The sequence below is a fragment of the Onychostruthus taczanowskii genome, unplaced genomic scaffold (assembly GCF_017590055.1).
Source record: "Onychostruthus taczanowskii isolate IOZ18803 unplaced genomic scaffold, ASM1759005v1 scaffold2, whole genome shotgun sequence".
Classification (NCBI taxonomy): domain Eukaryota; kingdom Metazoa; phylum Chordata; class Aves; order Passeriformes; family Passeridae; genus Onychostruthus; species Onychostruthus taczanowskii.
Window position 1 is genome coordinate 18,874,121 of NW_024499239.1, and position 22,455 is coordinate 18,896,575.

At 39.1% G+C, this 22,455-nt stretch overlaps 1 protein-coding gene across 3 annotated transcripts in view; it reads left to right on the forward strand.

Annotated features, from left to right (window-relative positions):
- The window catches only part of TBC1D14 (TBC1 domain family member 14), a 65,498-nt gene that overhangs the window by 27,594 nt on the left and 15,449 nt on the right, over positions 1-22,455 (forward strand). Inside the window, exons 1-9 of one of the 3 annotated variants that reach the window (XM_041402977.1) lie at positions 4,619-4,662; positions 8,923-9,041; positions 11,662-11,744; positions 13,758-13,875; positions 15,388-15,494; positions 16,343-16,423; positions 17,815-17,909; positions 18,917-18,988; positions 20,252-20,380. In XM_041402977.1, coding sequence (XP_041258911.1) covers positions 11,720-11,744; positions 13,758-13,875; positions 15,388-15,494; positions 16,343-16,423; positions 17,815-17,909; positions 18,917-18,988; positions 20,252-20,380 — 627 coding nt within the window. In that variant the 5' untranslated portion in view covers positions 4,619-4,662; positions 8,923-9,041; positions 11,662-11,719. Of the gene's footprint in view, positions 1-4,618; positions 4,663-4,733; positions 4,815-8,922; positions 9,042-11,661; positions 11,745-13,757; positions 13,876-15,387; positions 15,495-16,342; positions 16,424-17,814; positions 17,910-18,916; positions 18,989-20,251; positions 20,381-22,455 lie in introns of those variants that run through there. The other 2 variants (XM_041402976.1, XM_041402975.1) reach the window with 2 other exon arrangements.

Below are 22,455 nucleotides of genomic sequence, written 5' to 3' on the forward strand. Positions count from 1 at the left end.
AAAACTACAATTTCGTCTTGTCAAGCCTGAACTTTAAGTTGTGAAGATGATTGTATTCAGGAATATTTACATTTTCATATAGTTGTTGGGGTTTTTTATAAAATTAAACAAAGAATGCACAAGGATCTGGCCAAGTGATGAGAGAAAATACGGAACACTCTCAGTATGAGTACAAAAGAAGCTTTTATTAAGCATGTAAGATATTGGCACCAGTAATGGCTTCAAAGGTAATTTCAGGGCTCAGAGAAGCAAACATGGGTGGAAAAAACACTCAGAGGTTTTAATGCAGTAGACTTATTTCCTTATTTTTCTCTAATTTTTAAGGGCAGACAAGCATTAAAGTTGAAGAGGTCTGAGACTCTTAAAGATACCCAAGTCTTGATGAGGAAGCAGAAGGGAAATTATCAGAGAGATTTGAAAACAGGGGAGAAGTAGAATATGGTTAAAAATATCAAGTGAAGTATCTTTCCCTACACTAGTATGGTGTATGTGCTGGAGTCATGGAGCTAGATACAAGTGTGCACATACTTACCTAAAAGGACAACTATTTGCAAACATGAAGTGATTGTGTGCCCTGGAGGCTCTCTGAACAGCATAAAATACAAGTTGTGCATTGCAGAGTATGTTGCATTCCTGGGGGACTTTTGCACTGTGTTGAAGGTTACAAGTATTGGTATTTGCAACTGATTTGAGAACTTGCAAGATTAAATGTGGTATTCCTGTGACTCGTTTCCTATATATCCTGGAGTTAATCTGGATTTTTGGCCATTTCAGAGTGGTGTTAGCATCAGGTTGATGTGGCATGGAGAGTCCTTTTATTTTAATGTCTCTCAGAATGAGAGAGACAGTTCTAACATGATCTTCAGCCACAGTAAGAAGTGTTGAGACTAGATAGGAAGGGTAGGTTTTCTTTTGCATATCAGCACTACTGTGAAATGTCAGAAGAAAAAGTTGCTGAGAGGTTATTTGGAAGGGTATGATGCTGAGACTACACAGATAATAAAGGTGGAGAGATCAGTGGGTAGGCATACAGATTAAGTAAAGTTACATTTTCACATGAAGTCCATATCCAGTGGAATTCCAGTCCCTGGAAGTTTATGGGATACACTGAAAGCAGGTGTTTATAGTGCTTTATTCTGACAGATGCTCACAAGAAAATAGCAGTAAAATAAAACAACCATTTAGCTTGTGTTTTCTTGCTCAGACATTTCCCAGATGCTTGTCCTGCTGGAGACCTTTCTTGCAGATGTTTCCATGAGATTAACACTGCAGTGTACCAGATAGAGTCAGTACCTAGGGAAAGTGTGCACACATTTGTATGTGCAGACTAAATGGTGTCCTTTGCAGTGTTCTAAGCAGGAGGGTGTTGTTTTTTTTGTTGTTGGAGTCACTCGTAACATTACACTGCACAATCTGATTGAAGATCCCACTTTTGACAGTAAAAAAGCTGTTCTTAAGCAACATGGTTCATGATATGCTTTGTCTCTGAGCACTTCAAATATTTTCCTTCCTTTTTTTTTTTTTTTTGATGAAGCATGTCACTGTATATAACCAAAACCCGCTTAAATTATTTACATATAGCACAAACGAAATGTGAACCCTGGGGGGTGAGAACCATCTGATACATAGCACGTTGAATGATTAGAGGCAACAGACTTCAAAACAGCAAGCTGTTATTCTTTCTTGGAAGAACTTACCTGGCCTTGTCTATGCTTAGGTTTCAAATGTTCCTTAATCTAAATCTTGCTCAAAATATGATGTTATAAAAATATGTATATGGAAAAATTGTTAAGGTAGTCCAGTGGCTGAAGCACAGGACTGCAAAACAGAGTATGTGGCTTCTCACTCTTTTGCTTTACTCATAAATTTCTGTAGGATGTATGGATTGTTTTACTCACTTAACTTTAGTGTGATTGTGTGGGATCACATCAGTTGCCAGCCCAGGTTGTGTATCCCCTGTAATCTGAAAGGAAAAGTAGCTGCTTCCCAGGGGAAAAGAGGAAAATTTCAGAGCACTCGAAATTATGCCTACAAATAGTGCGAGGTTTTCCTCATAGCCTGGCCATACTATCTTATCTTTTACATTGCTTGTGCATTCCTATTTTGTAAAGTATGGAACAGGAGAAAACTGTGGTATTGATGAGAAAGATGTCCTGGTGGAAGATAGAATGTCATACATATGTTATTACTGTTAAGTTCTGTCATGTCATTGCTATCTTCTTCTTATATCTCTTCTTTAATGTAAGAGGATTAAACATATGTGTATGCACATAGAGAGAGCTGTGTAAAGCAAGTAGGGCTGATGGGTTTTGAACCATTAAGTATTCGTAGAGCTTGGCAGGTAACTAAAGTGTACAGGTTGAGCACGCAATTCTGATTTCTCAGGTTGTTAGATCAGTAACTAATAAATTAATTGCATTTCAGAATGGTTCTGTACTGGTTTTAAAGTTATATGTAAAGATCCCTAAGAAATTGTTTGACAGGGTAGTATTTGAACTCAGAAGTATGTATTCTCCATTAAATTTTGAAGGATAGTCTCATAATTTGATCTTTGCCTGAGGTTTCAGTCTTCTTAAATTCTCTTTGATTATTGTATATAGAAGGATCTTTATTAAAATTACTACTTTGTGGCCTGGTGCCTGGGAAGAATCAGATCTTAGTTTCCCAACCCAAAGTTCATAACAAATTTCATGATCTGGTAGTCCTGCTGCATATTCCTTTCCTTTTCCTTTCACGTTTACATTGTCCTACAGCAGGCATTGCAGGTAACCAATCTAATGGAACAGAACAAAAGGTGTGATTTTGGTGGTGTCATTTCCCCAGTGCAGCATATTGCAAGTCACATGGCTGTATAATGGTGACACAGAAATGGTGTGAGGGGCCAGAAGGGGGGTGGGGGGCAGTGAAGTGCTGGGTGTGCACCAGCTGAAATTTGTCTGGTAAACTATTTCATTTAGAAAAGGCAAGAGATTTCAGATGGAGATGCATTAGACAGTCATGAAACAAGGGAAGGGAACATTGAAGCACTGTTGAAGTAGTGGTAAGACTTAAAAACCAGGAAAAAATAGATTTGTTTTTGCTTGTGCAATTCTGGTCCGGTTCTTATTTCGTATGCCGGGTGAGGCCAGTGGAAAAAATAAAATGTAATTAAATCTTTTACATAACCTGTTTAAGTAGTCTGAGGTACTATTGTAAATGCAGCAACCTAAAAATAATGACTGCTACCAACTCTAACATGTGGCCAGCTGTGGTTTGAGTTACAGGGAGTACTTTGCTTTTTACCCTGTGTTACCAGGCATCCCTCTCTCCCAGTCTGCTTTGCAGAAGAGCTGTAATATAATTCTATTTTCAGTGTGAAAGCACAGACATCTACTGCAGGAATACCACTGCCCATCCAAGGGTGCTCTTCCTCAGGAACTGCTTTTTGCCTGTGTTAATAGCTATACTTTACATGAATGGTTTTTTGATATGTGTGATAATTTAGTTTCAGATAGTTCATGAGCTAAAGCATTAGCACTGGAGCCTGTAGTGTTTTGCATGAGCTGTGTTGACTTTTGCTTTGACATGAGATGTTTGGATGGCAGGTGTCTGCAACTAATTGGCATTGGTGGGAATGGAGCCGAGATACTTTTAAACAGTGAGCTGTTCAGTATTTGGCATTGTATCACCGAATCTGTGAAATAGATGTGAAGTCACAGGTTGAAAACAATAGCTGATACAACACCTAGAAATTCTGAGAAAATAATTTAACTTCTGCAAAGCCACCCATTGAAAGCAGAATACTTGAGTGATTGATTGTTTTCAGATCAGTCCTTGCTGATAATTTTGGGATTGAGGATCAGACTTTGATAAAAATCATGAGCAATTCACCCTGGCAGCTGCAAACCGCAGTCAATGATATGACTTAAGAATATGAAATCCTTAGTGCAGAACTGAGAAAATAGCAACACTTTCAGGTCAATAGATAATATTTCAAAATGCAAGTTACCAAAGATGAAGCCACAGCAACTTGGGTGTCTCTACTGAATTAAATGACAGAGCCTTTGGACACAGAAAAATTAAGGTTCATATTCTATCTGGACTGAGGCAAAATATTTATCAAGAGGTAATGTGGAAGTTGTCCGAACTGTAGAAGAGATTTATATATCTATCTCTTACAGCTGTCAGAGCTGGACAAAGCATGAGTAGTACTGAAAAGATGCTTATGCTGTAGGAGTATTGCAGCACAACGCTGCTGCTGTTCCTTCGGCACTGATGTAGGGGTTGGTGAGTTTTAGCTGCTCTTGCACTTCGGACAGGTACCGAGGCTGTCTCAGCAAGACACAGAGCGGGACTCGGTACAAGCAAACCCCTGGCTTGGAGCCAGGGACGCGGGGAGGGGAAGCGGCAGTGTGGAAAAACCAGCGGAGAGAGATGTCAGTGTTTGAGGAATGCAGCTGCGTCCTAAACGCACCCGTAATGCTGAGCTGACAAAGACTGCGGCTAATGCAGACGAGCTTGTGCGAGGTTTGGGCTGTCCGTCATGGACCCGGATCTGCACCGAGCAGGGCAGGGCTGCCGGGGCGGCCCGGGAGGCGGGAGGCGTGTGCCAGGCGGTGCCGTGCGTGCCCAGGCAGCGCTGGGCGAGGCGGAGAGAAGCGATGGTGTGCGGCGGCTCCGCGGGTGATTAGCGCGGCTGGCGGGGCGGGGCGGCCCGGCCGGACCCACCCGCGGGAGGCGGCCCGNNCTAGCAGGGCGGCGGGAGCCAGGCCCGCGGTGCGGGGCGGGCAATGGGGCTCCGGTGCCGCCGCCCGTGAGGGACCGCAGCGTTCATGGTGAGCGGAGCGGGGCAGCTGCGGGGCGCGGGGGTCGAGGCCGGCGGGATGGGCGGGCGCGGACTTGGACGCTTGTGGGTGAACCCGGCCTCGTCCGCTTCTCAGTCGCCTCACCGTGTCCGGGAGAGAACCAGCTAACCAGGGAAGGGGATTCTCTTTGTGCGAGGCGGGGCTCCGCCGGGGTGGAAGGCGGCAGCGCAGCTCTGCCGGGTGCTCGGGGTGTCGGGGCGTGGGGGCTGCAGGCTGGAACCCCGGCTGTGCCGGCCATCCCTCCTGCCCTGCGCTGCTGCCGCCCGGGGAGCCAGAGTCCCGCAGCCTGGCGTCTGCCGCTCCGGCACCCTGCATGAATATTTCATATTTGGCTCTGTCGGAAAGTGGCTGCGTTTAAAAACGCAGGGCCAAAACAAGATGACCTTGATAGAGCAGTTTGTGTTATTGTAGGTTCGGTTCTGCCGTGCTGCTGGTGCTTGGGGAGGCTTGGGGCGTGTGGGAAGTCCCACGGCGCTCTCCCGGCTAGAGCAGCTGGTCTTTCAGCGCCTGCCCTGTGTTCTAGAGGGTTATTTGTGTCTCTCGGTAGAGGTTGTTGAAGATCCCTTTGTAGGCTGGCTTGTCTTTTTTTAAGAATCGCAGGGGATCACCACTGTCAGAGCTTCTTGCATCTTAACTGCAAAGCTGGCAGCTGCCACCCAGAATTAAACTTGGTTTCAGGAGGCGTGTTTCTGTGGGTTTTCTTTGTTTGGTTTGGATTATTTAAATCAGTGCTTTAATCTACAGCACGCTCTTAATAGAACATCTTCAAACCCTAATTTAGCTCTTGTGAGCAGCTAAAGGTGAAACCTGGAAGAAAGCCTAAATGATTCCAGTGATAAGGCTGTATTTTAAATCGCAAACTGTCAGCTCATCCTAAGTTGATCCTAAAATTAACTTGCAACCATATCAGGTTAGTAACCTCTAATTGCAGCATAGCATTTAAACAGATCCTGAGTTATGTGTACCTGTGAGAGATTCGAGTCTGGTTTAAAAGAAAAAGCTAAAAATGAGCTATTGTGTAGCTCAGCCTATTGCAATATGCATGTATGTGCAAATACTTGTACTTGCTCAGTCAGCAGATACTCTTAATATGAGTTTGTGGAGGCTTCAGTGTGCTTCATTGCTGTATCAAACATTGTGCTCTGAAATTGCATTCTCTTCTCTCTTGGAGTAAAAGATAATTTTAATGAGCTTATGTTTTCTGTGAATTTCGGGGTGTTTGGTTTTTGTGGGTTTTTGCTGGGGGGAACTGGGGTGGGAGGTTTTGTTTTATTGGTTTTTTTTTTTTACATTTTCCTTAATAAAAAGCAGTCTTATAGATAATATCACAAGACGACATTTTTATTCTTTTTTGGCTACCACTGAAAAGGATGAAATTGGTACAAAGAAATCATACTTGTAATCTGATCAAATGTGCCACTCCCATTTTTGTGCTGGTCTGGCTTTTTTACTGTAGGGTAGTGCTGAGTAGAACACCAGTGAATACTTGCTGAAATGCAGGGTGGGCTTTGGCTCTTCTGAAAGGTTTGCGTAATTGTACTGATGTGCTGATACTGTAACTAGCCATCCCTATTTAGAAATAAAACATTTTCTTAACCAATAAATTCTTGTAAGGAGATGTGTAGTGCTGATCTGGAGAACTTTGTGCTTAGCTGAAAGGGATTTCCAAATCAATTTGGGTGTTCAGAATAGAATTCCCATTGCAGCCCAGTGTGGACATTCTTTTCTCACTTTCCAAAAGCAATTTTGCCCTTCAGTTGGCTTTCAGTGAAAGAAGACCCCGAATATAATAAAAATAAATTTATTTTTATAAATAAATAAAATCAAAATTAAGCAGCTTTTCTGGAACTTCTGCTATAATAAACATTGGGTTCATGTTTTAATGTCAAATTCTGAGATGCTTTAGGGAGTAAGAGAGGTTAATATTTGACTATGTTAATTTGTGAAAAAGGCCTCATTAAAAAATCAGTCTCTTAATAGAAATTGAGAGAAAGGAATGAAGCAAATGGCTTTTCTATCAGCACAGTGGATTTACTCTGCAGCTGGTGCAGCTGAACCCTTTATGATGGTGCACTCACACACTGGTCACTCTCAGTTGTTTGCTGGTGCAAGTACCCAGTGTAAGCCTGTGCTTTCTGAATATGCTCTCTATCTCAATACCTTTTTTATATAGTATTATTTTGCTTATTTTCTTTCTGGAGGTTTTTTTTAGTGAATGGCTTTGTCAGCATGAGCACTATCCCTTTACTTTACAAAGCTAAGTACTAGTCCATAGTTTAAATGCATTTTCCTTGGTTCTTTTCCTTGTTTTCCAACTGATGTCATGCATAGCAGTATTAGCTGGTATTAATGAGCCAGACATTCCAAATTCATGACCATGTTTCCCATTACAGCAATGTAGTCATCATAGGATTGATTGTTGAGGCAGTGCCCAGTTAATAGACAAGGGAAAATGGGGATTTTCTGTGTCCTGAGGGCTGCACAGACCTGTACCCATGAGTCCCACGGAAGTAGTTTGAACTGGGATTGAACTGTACAACACAGAGTAGAAGAGACTGTGGTGGTCCACATTCATTGCATCCTGTCTTGTTTTCCTCCATCCCCTTTTCTAAGGTGTGACTGGAGACAGCCTTTCTGGAAGGGATGAATCCCATTTTAGTTACTGAATGAACCTCTTTGGTTGGAAACACCGAATCTATTGCCCAAGGAAGTTTTGATGAAAAGGAGAGGTTAGGTTGAAAGAAAGAAAGCAGTACACTCTGGGGAACTCTTTGTGCTACCAGGAAAAGGTCTATGGCTGGAGCACTCTTCATAGTGCTCATTGATAGTGTACATTTGTGTTTTTCTAAATTTTATTTTAATAGAAATAGTATAAAAAAGTTGTGCATTAAAGCCTTTGAGTTTTGGAAGTGGTGAGAATCATAAAGTTGAATGTAGAAGTAACTACATATAATGTGGATGTGATTTTTCCTTAGGACTTTTTGACCATGTTTGTTTTTTGTGTATCACTGATACTTTGCATATTTCATGTTTTCTGTAATACTTCTAGCACTGTAGTAGATGGAAGTTGTGTAAAGGTTGTTTTATTCCATTAGGTCATGGGTTTAATATACTTTCTTTTAAACCAGTGTTTGTAGGAAAAGTAAAAATAAAATCGTACCTGAATGCCAAATCCTCTCCTATAGGTCAGGGTGATGCAATAATTAAGGGTAGAAGGACCCTGAGGGGTGAGCTCTCCTCTCAGGACAGAGTCTGCTTAAACCAGGTTCTCAGGGCTCATCCATCTGAGCTTTGAATGCTTTCAAGGTCAGGAGTTCTGTCACATCTCAGGCAACTTGTCCCAGTGCTCACTTCCTCTCCCTACAAAGCCTTTCCTCTGGAGGCTGAGCAAGCCTGGTTCTCTTGGCCTCTCTTCATGTGGCACTTGCTCCACACCCTGACATCTTGATGCCTCTTTGCTAGTCTTGCTCCAGTGTGTCAGTGTCTGATTACAGACACAGGTTAACATGTTATGCTCTACTGTGATTTAGGATTGTCCAAAGCATTGTACCAAGTGTGGTCTTTCTGCCTAACAGTGATTTTAACCTGTTTTTCTCTCCCCACTGTTGAGGTGTTGCATATGAAAACAGCTTGCGTAGGAGAAATCTTACAATGAGATTTTAAGACATGGAGTTTGTGGTAGTTTTTTTACTTTAATTTGAAAACTGTGTAATTTTTTAAAATTAAAGATTTATTTTTAATATTTTAGTACCTATTTTGATCCTATTTTTGTACCTCAGAGTACCTGCTATTTGAGAGCTCCTTCCTAGTAATACTTTGTAAAAGCAGGCTGTCAGCCAGAGGAGCTTAAGATGTTTTTACAAACAGAAAGAATAGAAAAACCCATCAAGATTCACTCCTGAACATAAATTTTGTCAGTGTTGAGGTTGCTCTAGTTGAAAAGCTTCAAAGGGACTGCAGTAGGACTGAGATGTGAAGCATGATCCTGAAAACTTTTGTAGATCCCTTTTTAAATTTTCAAGTGCATCATCTTGGTGCTCTCCACTCATGTAAGTTTTCCTGTCTTTTTTTTCTCTAGGAATATGAAGAAAAAACTGGACGAGCTCAGAGACCACTCTCTCCTAAACAGAATGTGAGGAAGAATCTTGATTTTGAACCACTCTCCACTACAGCACTTATTTTAGAGGACCGACCAGCGTAAGTTTTGGAAGTGCCACAGTGAGGGTCTCTTTAAAACCTAGCAAGTATTTTCTAACTCAGTGTATTTGCTTACTCTAATTTCAGCAGATAATATAAAATCTAAAATAGATTTTTTTTTTTCAGACTAGTGAATATGAAATTGGGCTGATTATGAGAAAAATTATTCAAATAGAAAGAACTTTACTTTATAATAAAAGCAATGGCTTTTTGTGAAGGGAGTTAATTAGGATAGCAGAGCCTTAGTTTTGAGTAATTCTACCTCCTAAACATGATTAAGGGATTTTTATTTTCCATGAGATAACCTAAGCACAAAAACAAAGCTGGTATATGTTAAAGAAATTGAGAAGCAAGAATACAATGTCCTGTTTACACAGAGAAAGACCACATCTCTATAAATAATGAAACAGTATAGTGATTGCTCTGCAGGGAGTTCAGCATCACATTTTAAGGGTTGTCAAGCACTTGATGACTTGTTTCATGCCTTTTACTGCAAGGGGATTTTTGCATATGCAGAGTGACTCCAAAGCAATTTACCGGCAGCTGCTTTACCGTGTTTTTCTCCTGAATTACACAAATTCAGTCATGCTTAGTCAGTTTATGATTATGAATGTGAGCTGGCTTTATGGGCATGACATTTGCATTTTTAGTATAGCTGTGCATTGGTGTGAAGAACTGGCATAACGTAGATCTGTGTTTTTGTCAACAAACCTGCATGACAAATGCTCACATCAAAGTAGTGTAATTGTAGGGTTACTTAAGGACTTTTCTGCCTTGGCTGATGGACTGTGTGGCAAGACATCGGGAGATGTAGAAAATATAAAGTGATTATTTGTTATAGCAGGCTTTATTAGGTACAACTGGAAACAAGTGTACTAGCTGATCTGTTGTATTTAAAACCTGTCTGTTAAAAATCTCTTTTTTGTGGGATGATCTGAGTAGTACAGTGTTCAGACAGATGAAGTTAGTGTTACATTACAGGAGAATGTTCAAATTTTGCTTTCTTTCCTAGTGTTGGTAGAACGGGGAGCTTGTAGCAGAAGGATTTTTTAAAAATTGAAGACAATTGAAACATCACTTCTTCCATGTAATGGAGAACTGCTCTAGACAGCAGTGCTGTCATCTTGACTCTTACTGACGAATTCGTTTAACAAATTTTTTTAATTGTTTACCTACAGTTTGCATACTATTTTTGTATGTTTACCTATTAGTCTTTGAGTAGCTTTCTTTTTAAGACTTCAGAGAGAAAATTGCAGTGAGGTTATTTTTTTTCAAAATACCTGCTCTTGATTTCATGCTCATTTGTAGGGCTTAGGTAAAACTTCCCAGTAAAAAATCAATAAATATTCTATAGTGCCTCTAGCTTCAACTGGAAAAAGCATTAGTTGAATTTTAATAGACACTAAACACCTTCTCACATGTATGTTGGCAATGTTAAGACATAGAGCCAATTATTTGTGTGGTAGAATTTAAGTTAGCAATACTTGACTTCTTTCATCTGGTTTTCCTTTCCAAACTTCCCCTAACTTAAATAATTTCTAAAGACTTGGATTTAAAAAAAAAAAAGATGCAGATCAATTTACCAAAGTGAAGCTGGAAAAGAGTAGATTGGTCTCTCTGGTTAGCAAACCAACATTTCACCAAAGTGAAAATTTACTTTTGTTTTTCTAATAACAATCTTGATTTGGAAAAATACTCATGGGCCTGTATCACATGCTTATGTGTATGTTACAGGCACTGTGATTACATGAACAGTCATGCCTGCTAACTATTAATGATGTGGGGGGCTGTCATCTGCCCGATGTGTGACATCTTACAGGAACATGAAAGTGAATTTTTTCATAGCTTTTCTATTAACCAAAGATACAAACTGTTCTAGGAATAAAATACAATGTTCTACAATACAGAAGAACAAAATTGTTAGTCATTTCCTGTTTTGATGTTTTCCTGATCCTTTAGTTGTAAGAGATACATATGGTTGTTAATTACAAATATGATTAGCTGAAAGGTCACGTGCTCCAACATATGAACACATGCATTTGTATGGCAGAGCCTCAATCACAAATCAAAATGTTTTGTTAGAATTAATATGTGGAGAATATTGAGGATGACTCCAGTGCCACTTGTTGCTCTAGAAGAGAGGGGAAGGAGTTAAGTCTTTAAAATAGAAACGGGGTTTCAGAGAGCAGAGGGGAAAAGGCTGAGTTAGGGAGTCATCATGTGTGGGTAAAGAAAGTTGAGGATGTAACTCTTAGACAAGGTGAACAGTAAGAAATAGCACAGTCCTTACCAGTTCAAATCAAAACCAGCCAGCTTTGTATATACCAGTATATTCTCTTTATGAAGACCTGTATGAAGTGGGTTCAGTTGGTTTAATAATAAAAATGCTGAAATTACCAAATGTAAGGAAATTACTCAGCGTATTTTGTGTATAAACGTAGTCATAGCTGGTCAGTGTTCTTCCCTTCTGCTGACTCTGGCAAAAAAAAGATTCTTTCCAAGGATCTGTTGTTCTGCTCTTAGACTGGATATTTTGACAGGAAGCAGAGTGTGCTTTTCATTTAGAAGTGTCTAGAATTTTATTTAGACAGTCATGCCAACTGTAAATATTATTTTTTAGGAACCTTCCTGCAAAACCAGCAGAAGAAGCTCAGAAACACAGGCAACAGTACGAAGAAATGGTGGTTCAAGCAAAAAAAAGAGGTGATGGAATTTCTTGTCTTCAGAGGTGAAAAGTATAGGGCTATTTCTAAACCTGGAATGCACTTGTGTCAATCTGTTGCTCTGTAAAGTGAGGGGTCTCTGCTTCCTCTCAATCACTCCCAAGACAGGAGCAAAGTTTGTTTTGTTGAAAACAAACTGAAAAGAAAATGGTCCTAAAATCCAGCAGGAAATAATTTTTCAGTCCTTAACTTAAATGAGTAACACCTATTTGTGGGCTTAAAAACTTAGCAATATATTGAAGTAGATTGTTGGTCAAATTAGTGAAGACTGGACTTAAAACTTGAGGATATTTGTCAGTTTCATGATGGAAGCATGTTCAGGCTGTAGTACTTAAACACATAATTTTCCACATAGGAAAATATATGCAGTTATGTTCATTTGATAATATCTCAATTAAAATTTACAGCTTTCTCAAGGATTTGCTCATAATTTCTTGCCTGATATTTTTCACAGAAGTGTCTTAGTAACACTGTACCATGAACATGAGCTAGAGGTGATGGTTTCTTTTGGCTGATATTTTTGACCATCTGGGTTTTCTAATTCAAAACAAGCATTGCAATAATAGGAGATTGAGACTTGGGTTTTGCACCCAATGGGAGCTACTGGAAATGTATTTTTCCAGCTGCCTAGACCCTTGAAGCGCATGAAACAGTGAAAATGGTATATGAACACAGGACTTAATGCAAGTGACACACTAATAGAAGTATCCTCTTGTGATTTTGAACGTCATATACATCATATACATATATACATGAACATAATTTCCCACCAGTGAAGTTCTAACTTCATGTGACTCCTGTTCAATATATCTGCTACTGTATGTGTAGTCTAAAGGAGTTTCCCTGTTCTTTCTTTGCATGGAGGATGGGTGGGTTGGGGAAATTGGGATGAATGTTAGGCGATGGGCCAGGTCCTTGTGCTGTCTTCATTGAACTGGAGTATGTCATTCTGTCCAGATAAATACCATGACAAACCCATTTTCCCTAAAGGCACTCCAGATGAACAGCTTTGCAGAGTGATGTGTTGTCGAGACGTCAGGAGATCAAAGACTGTAAACACCCTCTTGTTGGTTAGAGAAAAATTGAAAGCCTGCATTTCAGCAGGCTTGCAAAGAGCTTGTATCAAAGCTGAAAACATTATGAGGCAGTTGCTATGGTTCTGCTCAGGCACAGTTTCTGTGGGGCTTTAAAGTGGATCCAGCAGGTAAAATGTGCCCATTCCAAAGACCTTGTTCATGGTACTGCTGTTTTTCAGTGAGTTCTGCTTGCCAGGTGAGCACCTCCTCATAGTGTAGACAGCATGTGGATGCACACCCATGTCCTGCTGTAGAGAGTGCCTGCATTTGTTTAACAAATTTTCCACTGTAAAAAGCAGTAATTGATAATGCAGGAAGAAATACTGAGTGATAATTCCAACTGCAAAGTACATCTAAACCAGACATGAAGTATGTTTTCTTCTTAGTGAACTAAAGTTTTCCATTTGGTATATGTAACATTTAGATTATCCATATGTGAAGTAGCATCAAAAATATGGCTCTTGTGATTTCTTGACCGTATATCTAAATTGTAATAGAAGAATGAAAACAAAATAAAAATTTGTATTCATTTGGCCTGTAGTTTTGAGTCTGCCATGAAAGGGGTGGGGCTTTCTTAGGAAATACTCTGACCTGTTCTACTAGGTGAGGCTGTTGACTGTCTGAGGTGTTAATTCAAAATTAATAGTGTGGTTAGATTTAGGAGTCAAAGAAGTCATACATTATCCAATTCCCATTGTCCCATCTGTGGTAAATGGAACTTATAGTTCCAGTTTGTTCTTTATTCACATTTGCAATCACTGCTCAGCTTGCTGTGTGCTTGGGAATTTTTCAGAATTTGAACAGTCCACTGTACTTTAGGGTGAACACAGTGTGCTTTACATGATTGCACAGCCATGACTAACTGAATATTTAGTTTCTGGTTTTATTAACTTAGAAAGGAAATGCCTTTTTTGCAGAGCTTAAAGAAGCCCAGAAGAGAAAGAAACAACTGGAAGAACGCTGTAAACTGGAAGACAGCATTGGCAATGCTGTTTTAACTTGGAACAATGAAATCTTACCCAACTGGGAAACTATGTAAGACAGTATGTTATACTGAGTTTTAATTAAAAATTGCAGTCTATATCCTGAAGAGAAGTTACAAAGTCAGAAAGCAAAAAATTTAAATGGTCTTGGAAGCTTTTGTTAGAAAATCATTCTTGAACAGCTACAAAAGAAATAAGCAACATCTTTATTTCTACAAGGTGGTTGGAAGTGAATGCAGTGCTGAGTCTTATTACTTGTCTTTAATGAAAGCTCAAGATACTCAAACTCTGAAGCACTGAGGAGTCATCTGTGGTAGAGAATGTAAAAGCATAAGGCATAGTGCTTGAACATCATTCATTTATCAGAAATGAGCTTTCCTTGACTGAGCTGTTAATGTAATATCAGTGTAGATTGAGGTATGTGAATGGTTTATGAAGCTTCTTTAATTCTAGAATTGTATATATGCTGGGATAATCAAATAAAGGAAAGAGAAATGGGGAAAAAGTTATTTATATTGAATGCTAGAAGATTTCCTTCAAAGACATGGCACAGGCAGTTGATAAAGTACCTTGGTGACCTTTGCTAGTCATCTTAAAAAAAGCAGCCCCCAGTGCTCCAAATACAACCAGCACAGCACAAACTATAAACCAACAGCACTCAGAACTGCAATTTACTTAACAATGAAATTTAGTTATCCTGAGAATATATAAAAGACAGAATTTGTTGAAAAATGTGTTTCTGGAGAACTGAAGTGTAATAAACTAAGTCTAAACAAATTATATATTTACATGTTTGTCTTTAGTATTTGAAAATGCGTCTGTTATGGTTGCTGTAAAAATTAGGTCCATTATTGGTTTGTAAAGTCAGAAAATCCCCAATGTGTTTACTGTTTTACATTTTAGTTTTCAGAATCTGCTGAAAGATAAATGGATTATTGTGGGTTTACCACTTTTCATTAGTGCTTAGGTGCTATTTTGTTCCTTCTTCTGGGCTCTCATATTGCTGAACATAGCTGCATCCATTTCAAAGCTCAATTTTTGTTAAAATGTCTTTCAAGCTCCCACCTAAAAGTTAATCCTTGTCACATCTTTATGCATTTTTCCAGAGGCATAGAACTGCAAAGACAGGTGGGAAGCTGCATGTCTTTGCACAGCAGGGTGATGACAGAGGGCAGAGGGTAGACTTTCCTAACTTGTTCCTGTATTTAGTTTTCTATGGAGCTGTCCAGTCTTTAGCATAGCCTGTGGCATAGGTGTGGACTTCCTTTCCATTTCTTTACTTTTTCCCTATGATTTTTGTTAATCAAGTGTGGCTGCAGATTATGCACAGTGCGATTACTGTGCTTCTGTCAATATAAAGCCATTACATTGGAAGGAAGAAAGATTTCCATGGCTGTCCAAAGCAAAATAGTACTAATGAATGGGTATGTGGGAATTGTATTTTACTTCTTGGGCCATTGATGTTCATTTTGGTTTGAATCCCATCAGCAGTGATAGGAGGATATATTTGCAATTCAGCTGGCAATGAAATATTTCTTGGAATAACCTGTTTCACTTGAAGCAGGTGCTGTTCGCGTAAAGTCCGAGAGCTGTGGTGGCAGGGCATTCCACCGAGCGTGAGAGGCAAAGTCTGGAGCTTGGCAATTGGAAACGAGTTAAACATCACCCACGGTGAGGCTGCTGTTTTGTAGACATTTCTTACAAAGTGAAATAGCAAGGGGACATTCTTGTATGTGTTGTGGTGTGGATGTGAGGAAATGTTATCTAGTTATGCTCTTTTTGTGCTGCTTTGATGTGTTTTGTTCCAAAATACAGCGTCTTTTAATCTTGTAGCTGTTCTAGGAATCTTGCTGCTGTGAATTGCTTCTAAGTATTGGTGTCACTGTGTCTTGCTTTGATGTTGGATGGAGATGGTCAGAATTAATACTCCATTTTTTTTTTCTTTTTGAAATGTAAAATTGTTAATTTTGAAATGCCTCTGTATGTGTATAGTGTACTTCCTTTGGTTTGAAGGAAGACAACAGGTTTGTAAGAGGTTAACAGACCCTTGGTAAGATTTGTACTTTGATTTGTGAGAATAGAAATAATCTATTACTTCTGAGTACAGAAAAATTCAGCTCTGAAAGACTAACTTAAGTAATTAATTCCAACATGGAAAGTGGAAGACTGCCTGTACTCCTGCTGTATTGTGCTGCTTTTCTGTGCATTGCTTAGTTACCTTGGGTGTATTTCTTACATAATTTGCTAGACTTTCCTAATTATCCATTCAGACAGTAATTTTGAACATCAGTGTTCTGCAAGAAAAAGCAAATATTTGAATGTAAAATGCAGCTTAGATTGCCTTTCCTTTTCACTTCATATGAAGTTACAGGTGAGTAGAACACATCTTTCAAAACTGTAACCCAAGTAGAAGTTCTGCTGCTCTTAATGCCTAGGGCAGCATTGCCCTTATGGTGGGTGGTTAGTGTGCATGAACGTGTACAAATAGTGGACTTGGTTTTGTGTTTTTCTTTTTCCAGAACTATATGATATTTGCCTGGCTCGTGCTAAAGAGAAGTGGCGATCACTTAGCACAGGAGGGCCTGAAGTAGAATGTGAAGGTATGCTTTTTGTAAAATATTTCTGCTCTGTTACAGAATAAGACATTTTGTAAACTAGTTCCTTAAAATGAGATTTTAAGCAACATTAAAAAACGAGTTATAAAGTTGTGTTCTGGTAAAAAGAAAATGTCTTTTCGTGAAAGCAAGGAATAGCTGTATTTTTCTCAATGAAATTCTGATGTCATACAAAACACACTTGTTCAAGTGTTTTTTAATAAACAATCTCTGGGTACAGTTCTGTCTTACAAATTTGATGCATATTTGCAGGAAAACTACAAGTGGTAGTTTGGGGATTATCACTGGAATTGGAACACTAAAATACTTTTCTGCATCTATAGTTTTGGGATTGTAACTCAGGTTAGAGCAGAAAATTGCATTTTAGTCCCTTATTGCAATTTTGAGCTGAAGTCATTGGTATGTTTCAGAGAGCAGCAGGTTTTTATTTTTTGCAGATGAAGTAGTTTGAGATTTACTAATTGGAAGAGTTGACTGTTTTTGAGAGATTAGAAAGCTACATGCAAATGATTGAAATTGCCTTCAATAAGTAATTATACTGAACAGAGGAAAAAAAAAAAGGACAACATTACATATTGCCATTTATAAGCAGAAAAATATTTTGGAAATTCCCACTCTGTTCCCTTTAGTTTGTTTATATCTTAAATAAGATAGCACCTAGTATGTTTCCAGCTTCCTCTTGCACTTTATTTTCTGGAGTGTCGATGCTCATGTGATTTATGCTCATTGTCTATTGACAGCTTGCTCAGTAAACAGCAGTAGGTAATTCCCAACTATACAGAACAAACAATAAGACATCTTGATACCAGAATGAACACTAATGCTATAGAAATATACTTGGTACAGGATCTGTTTCAGTTAAGTGGAGTGCATTATAGTATCAGTTACACGATCTACAAAGGCTCAGTAAACATGAAGCTAATAGGAAAGCTTTCACAGTAGGCATCCATCCTGCTGCTGCTTTAGGATTTCCCTCTTCCACCACAGCTTTTTCACAGAGGCAGCTATCTCAGGATCCACTGGGAAGCCTTGTTGGTGGTGAGGGTCACAAGTTAACAGGCTTGTATCTGTCCAATGATTTGTCAGCAGATACAGAAAAAGTGCCTGACCTGCCTTGCCCTGTATCTTTCCCCGTTTTGCTTCAAAACATATTGAGGGTCACTGGGCACTGTAGAGTTGCTCTACAGTGGTCAGGACACACTTTCTGCTTAGCCTGTCTGCTGAATCTGGGGAATTGCCCTGTCTGTGGCCTTATTCCCTAGCATTCACATCAAAATACATGAACTGTGCAAAAGGTAAACCTTGCTGGAAAATAAAAACAAGAGCGAATGTTCACTGAATGTTTGTAATAAGTGTAGTAACTTTGGCTTTTGCAGATGCTGGATTTTCTGCAGCTGACAGAGAAGCAAGCTTGGAGTTAATAAAACTGGATATCTCAAGAACATTTCCTAGTCTCTGTATATTCCAACAAGTAAGCAATGTTAACTTTTGTCTTGCCATGCTGGAGAAATTAAGTTGACATAATCTGGCCTGTCCCTTGGTTGGAACAGGCCATTGAGTTCTGAAGGAGCACACATCTTGAGAGGATAAAGTTCCTATAGATTTTGGAAAACTAGAACCCCAAACTGTTTGGTAATCACTCTGAGTATCTAACATAGTTCATGCTAGCTTCTGTCTGATGAAGTGATGTAGGTGAGTGTTCCAGTGAATCAACATTGCTGGTTATAAATACACAGTGAGAGATAACATCTCAAACAAATGGGGTTGGTTGGCCTTTTTTTGGTTTGAGGCAAAATTGATTTAGCTTGTATTGTTTTGGTGTGCACACCAAAGTGTACAAACCACTTTGGGTTTAGTCACTCAGTTTAATCAGATTTTGTCCTTCTATGCACAGATTTCAGCAGCCCTATACAAGGTTTAGGTTGTGATAAATCAACATTTTTAGGCCAAATCTCCTTTTGGAAATTCTCAGTCATTTACAGTACTCAGTGCAAGATATGCAGCTGTTAATAGTCAGCAATGTGAATACTTTTTAGCTGTGTAGGTCCTTTTCAATATGCTCTGTCTTGTGGCATACTGTTGTTTTGACCGTTTTCTTCATGGTTGACTTTTGCCTCTAGTCTCAGAGACAATTATGTGGTTTGCATTATTGTTCTACTTCCTTGGCACTATTGCCAGAGTGCTGCTGAGCTGTAAGGAATCTCTTAGGCTTGCATTCCTCTTGTATAAGTATTTAATATCTAATCTGTGTATCGGATGAACTGTATGTATTTATAATAAATGGGGTTTGGAGAGTTGTTTCCTTCTGTTAAAGCTAAAATTATTTGGAATAGTTCAGCTGAGCTGTTCTAAGCTACATTGGGAATCCGTATTACTGCTACTTCGTCAGCAGTAATAAAGACCATCTGTAGCACTGAAGGTTTTTTAACATGCTTGTTGTATAATCAGATGTATTGTTCTGTCTTTGTTTAATTATAGGGTGGTCCTTACCATGACACGTTGCACAGTATTTTAGGAGCCTATACTTGTTACAGACCTGATGTAGGCTATGTAAGTGAAGAATTTATTTTTTCAGGGGTGGGGAGGGAGATATTTTTTAGGAGGATGAAGGATTTTATTAATTAGTCATTTTTAGACCTTTATTAAATGGTTTAGGGGGATTTGTGTGTGCTTTTTTCTATTCCAGTACATGCTTGAGAAATTTATTTTGCTGGATTTAAGCTTTTTACAGGTTAAGTAATTGGAAAAATCCATATTTATACTGAAAAGTGCATAATTTGAAAATTGGAATCAAAGACAAGGTGTAGTTATGTCCTTATTGTTAGTACCAGTCTTACTGAGACTGCTGTTGAATTGAAGTGATTGTCATTTCTGTGCCTTAGCACTGTGATTTTCTCTAAAGAAATGCCCATTGAAGCTACATGAGCTCAATCATAGTGTTTGAAGTAGTGATTATGAGAGGGCTGAGTGGATTTCATGTAGTCTCTGTATGCAGAGCAGGGTTATACAGAGAGGCTTATTCTTTATTGAGGAGCAGTTTTAGGTAAGGCAAGTGTAGAGAGGGGACGTTCCTACTTTGTAGGTAGCACATAATGCTTGGCAAGAGCTGCTGAACATGACTGCTGGGAAATGAGACAAAGGGCAGATAGCTGCTGTGCCTCATGTGGCACAGCAGCAACCTGTTGTGTTGGGAAGGAGCTTGTTCCTCAGGTTTGCAGGAATGACAGTCACACCTTGCTCCACATGACTCACAATGGCAGCACTGCACCCTCCGGGTGAGAGAGGTTTGCCTGAATTCCACAACACACTTTGTAGAGAAAGGGAACAATATCAGTAAAACAAGAGGATAATCTTAGATTGGTTTTGTTTATCAAGTGACTGAGTGCAGTTGTTTTTAACTGCTGGTAATTTATTGAAAAACAAAAGTACAGGCTTTGTCTCTAGGGTTCAAGTTCAGCTTTCCTCAAATAAGGATCTAGATGACCCATCCCTGGGAGAAAAGGGATTACTTCGAAACACCTTATTGTTAAAAAACAACCCCACTTTATTCTGTATATTTGAAAGTGTTGTCAACCTAGCCTATCCTAGGAGTTCAACTTGGCACTCTTTGAAAGAAAACAACATGGGAATTGTTAGCTTCCATGCACTGAACATGTGATATCAAGGGACATGTGGGTTAAAAAGTCCTGCTTTTCTGAACATTTCTCAAGATGCAGCAGCTCAGTGAGTGCATCAAATACTAGTGGGCACGAGGATGAAATGAGGCAATATAATAGAATTACTGCTAAAGAGTAACTCTTCTCCTTTCTTCAGGTGCAGGGCATGTCATTCATAGCAGCTGTATTGATCTTGAACTTGGATACTGCAGATGCCTTCATTGCTTTTTCTAACCTTTTAAATAAGCCCTGTCAGATGGCATTTTTCCGCGTGGACCATGGCCTTGTAAGTGTGCAAAAAAAAACTGTAATCAACATGCTGTGGATAATGTGTAGGAAAAGTTTAAAAAAAATAAAAATTTATAATTTCAGTGGCTTGGAAAAGAAATCAGAATTTATTTTAAATCAACACACTTTATATATATTAAAAAACAACCAACACAGATATGCAGAATCTCTCAAAAAAGTCAAACCCAACAAAAGATCACCTTATCAACCTTTTTGAAGAAGACATGTGAATGAAATTGTTGAGTAGCAATTTTATGATGCTCAGAGAATAGTTATGAGAATATTACTGTAGGTGGTTTTCAACAATACTGCAGTTGAAAGCTGAAAGCACCTTAATGAAAGTGTCTTGAAAGCACTTTTTATCATAGGCTAATAGGTTGCTAAAAACAGACTGTTGCAGGGAGAACCAGGTTTTCCATATCTTCCTGTAGCAGCTGTGTTTGAGTCCCACAGGTTGCTTTTCAGAGAAAGAAATCTCTCACCCCTCAAGTTTTCACTGGAAGCTGATTCCCTTATTTTCACTAGAATCTCTAAAATTCCATGTCAGCAGGTACACTAGCAAAATAAGACACATCTCAGATGTGGTTTTAATTTACTTTAAAGGTATTTTTGTATAAAATATATGGCATTCTGTATTTCTCTGTCACCTCTTAGCACTGTGAAAATAGGATCTGCCTCTTAAGAGTTCAAATGCAAGGAAAAAAGAGAGTGGACGATGACAACAGTCACTGTTGTTGCTTAAAAAGTAGACACTAGAAATCCTGTCAGAATTCCTGCTGGAATTCCCTGTTCATTTTAATTGTTGTAAATACCCTGGGAAAATGTGCCACAGGGCAGACAGCATTGCTAGGAGCAGTATCAGCCATCTCCATTACAGTACTTGGAAAAAGAGGACATGCTCATGCATTCAGTGTGTAAATATGGTTTTTGTGAAGATGGTTTTGGAATTGAATTGGATAGAAAAAGATAAATATTTTTCTAGCTGAGCCAGTGGGGTTTGCAGTTCTTTCAGATAGTGCTGTTCAGTTCTGTTGGCCTGGCCAAATAGGGACTATGGGATAAGTGTGTGCTTACAGAGGGCAGAGATGGTGGTACATGAAATATTAATGTCATGAAAGCAAACCCATGATTTGACAACACAAGGAAAATGTCATCTAATATTTCAAAGGGACTAGTGGCACTTGAGTGAGACAATTTTTGCTTTCTGTGTGAACATACTGATCTGCAGTCTACCCTCATCTTTTTGTGTCAGCTTAATAAGCAAATACTGGGTTTTTTGTATAGTAAATTAATAAAAAATAATACCAGCGTAAATTAGTTGTGTGAATAATAGTAATTCATACAGGTTTATCTTGACTTCTTTTGTTGGTTAATTTTATTAAACAATTTTTTTTTTCCATAAAGGAAAAGTCTTGTTGAATGTTGATTTGATCAAAATAAGTACTTGTACTGCTGCCCACAGTAGCTATCAATGCTGCCCCATTGCTATCAATAGAAATGGCTGTAGCAGCTATGTGTAAGGTCCTGCCTGTGCAGTAGTTTTGAAAGTAGGAACTTCAGTAGAATTGTCTTATAGTGGTGCCAGCAGATTATTTTGGAATTAGGGCTGTCTGATGCATTATCTGCTTCCTTTTTATACTCACGGGTCTCACAGGTGCTTGGATTTCATGCATTTAAAAATCCACACTGGGAAGCTGTTTCAGGGGTACAGTTCTCTGAAGTGGGTTCCTGGATTTCTGGTGCCATGTTTGACCTGAAGCTGTTTCTCTGTAACTGATGTTTCAGAGATTTCAGTAACTTCATTTACTTCTCTAGCATGCATCCATCTCTGATTGACTTAAAGCCTCACACTGACTGCCAGGCTCAGGTGTTTATTTGTCACTGTTAATGAAAGTAGTCCACCATCTGTCACTTCATTCAGAGGAAATGGGAAACACTTCTGTAAGGACATAAAAAAACCCTGGGAGATAAACTTTTCATTCTTTAAAAGGATTTCACACAGAAGTCTCCAAAAGGATCCCTTTTCCCTTTACTGCCATGATGTTTTGGGGAGAAGTGTGCTGTTGCAAGTCA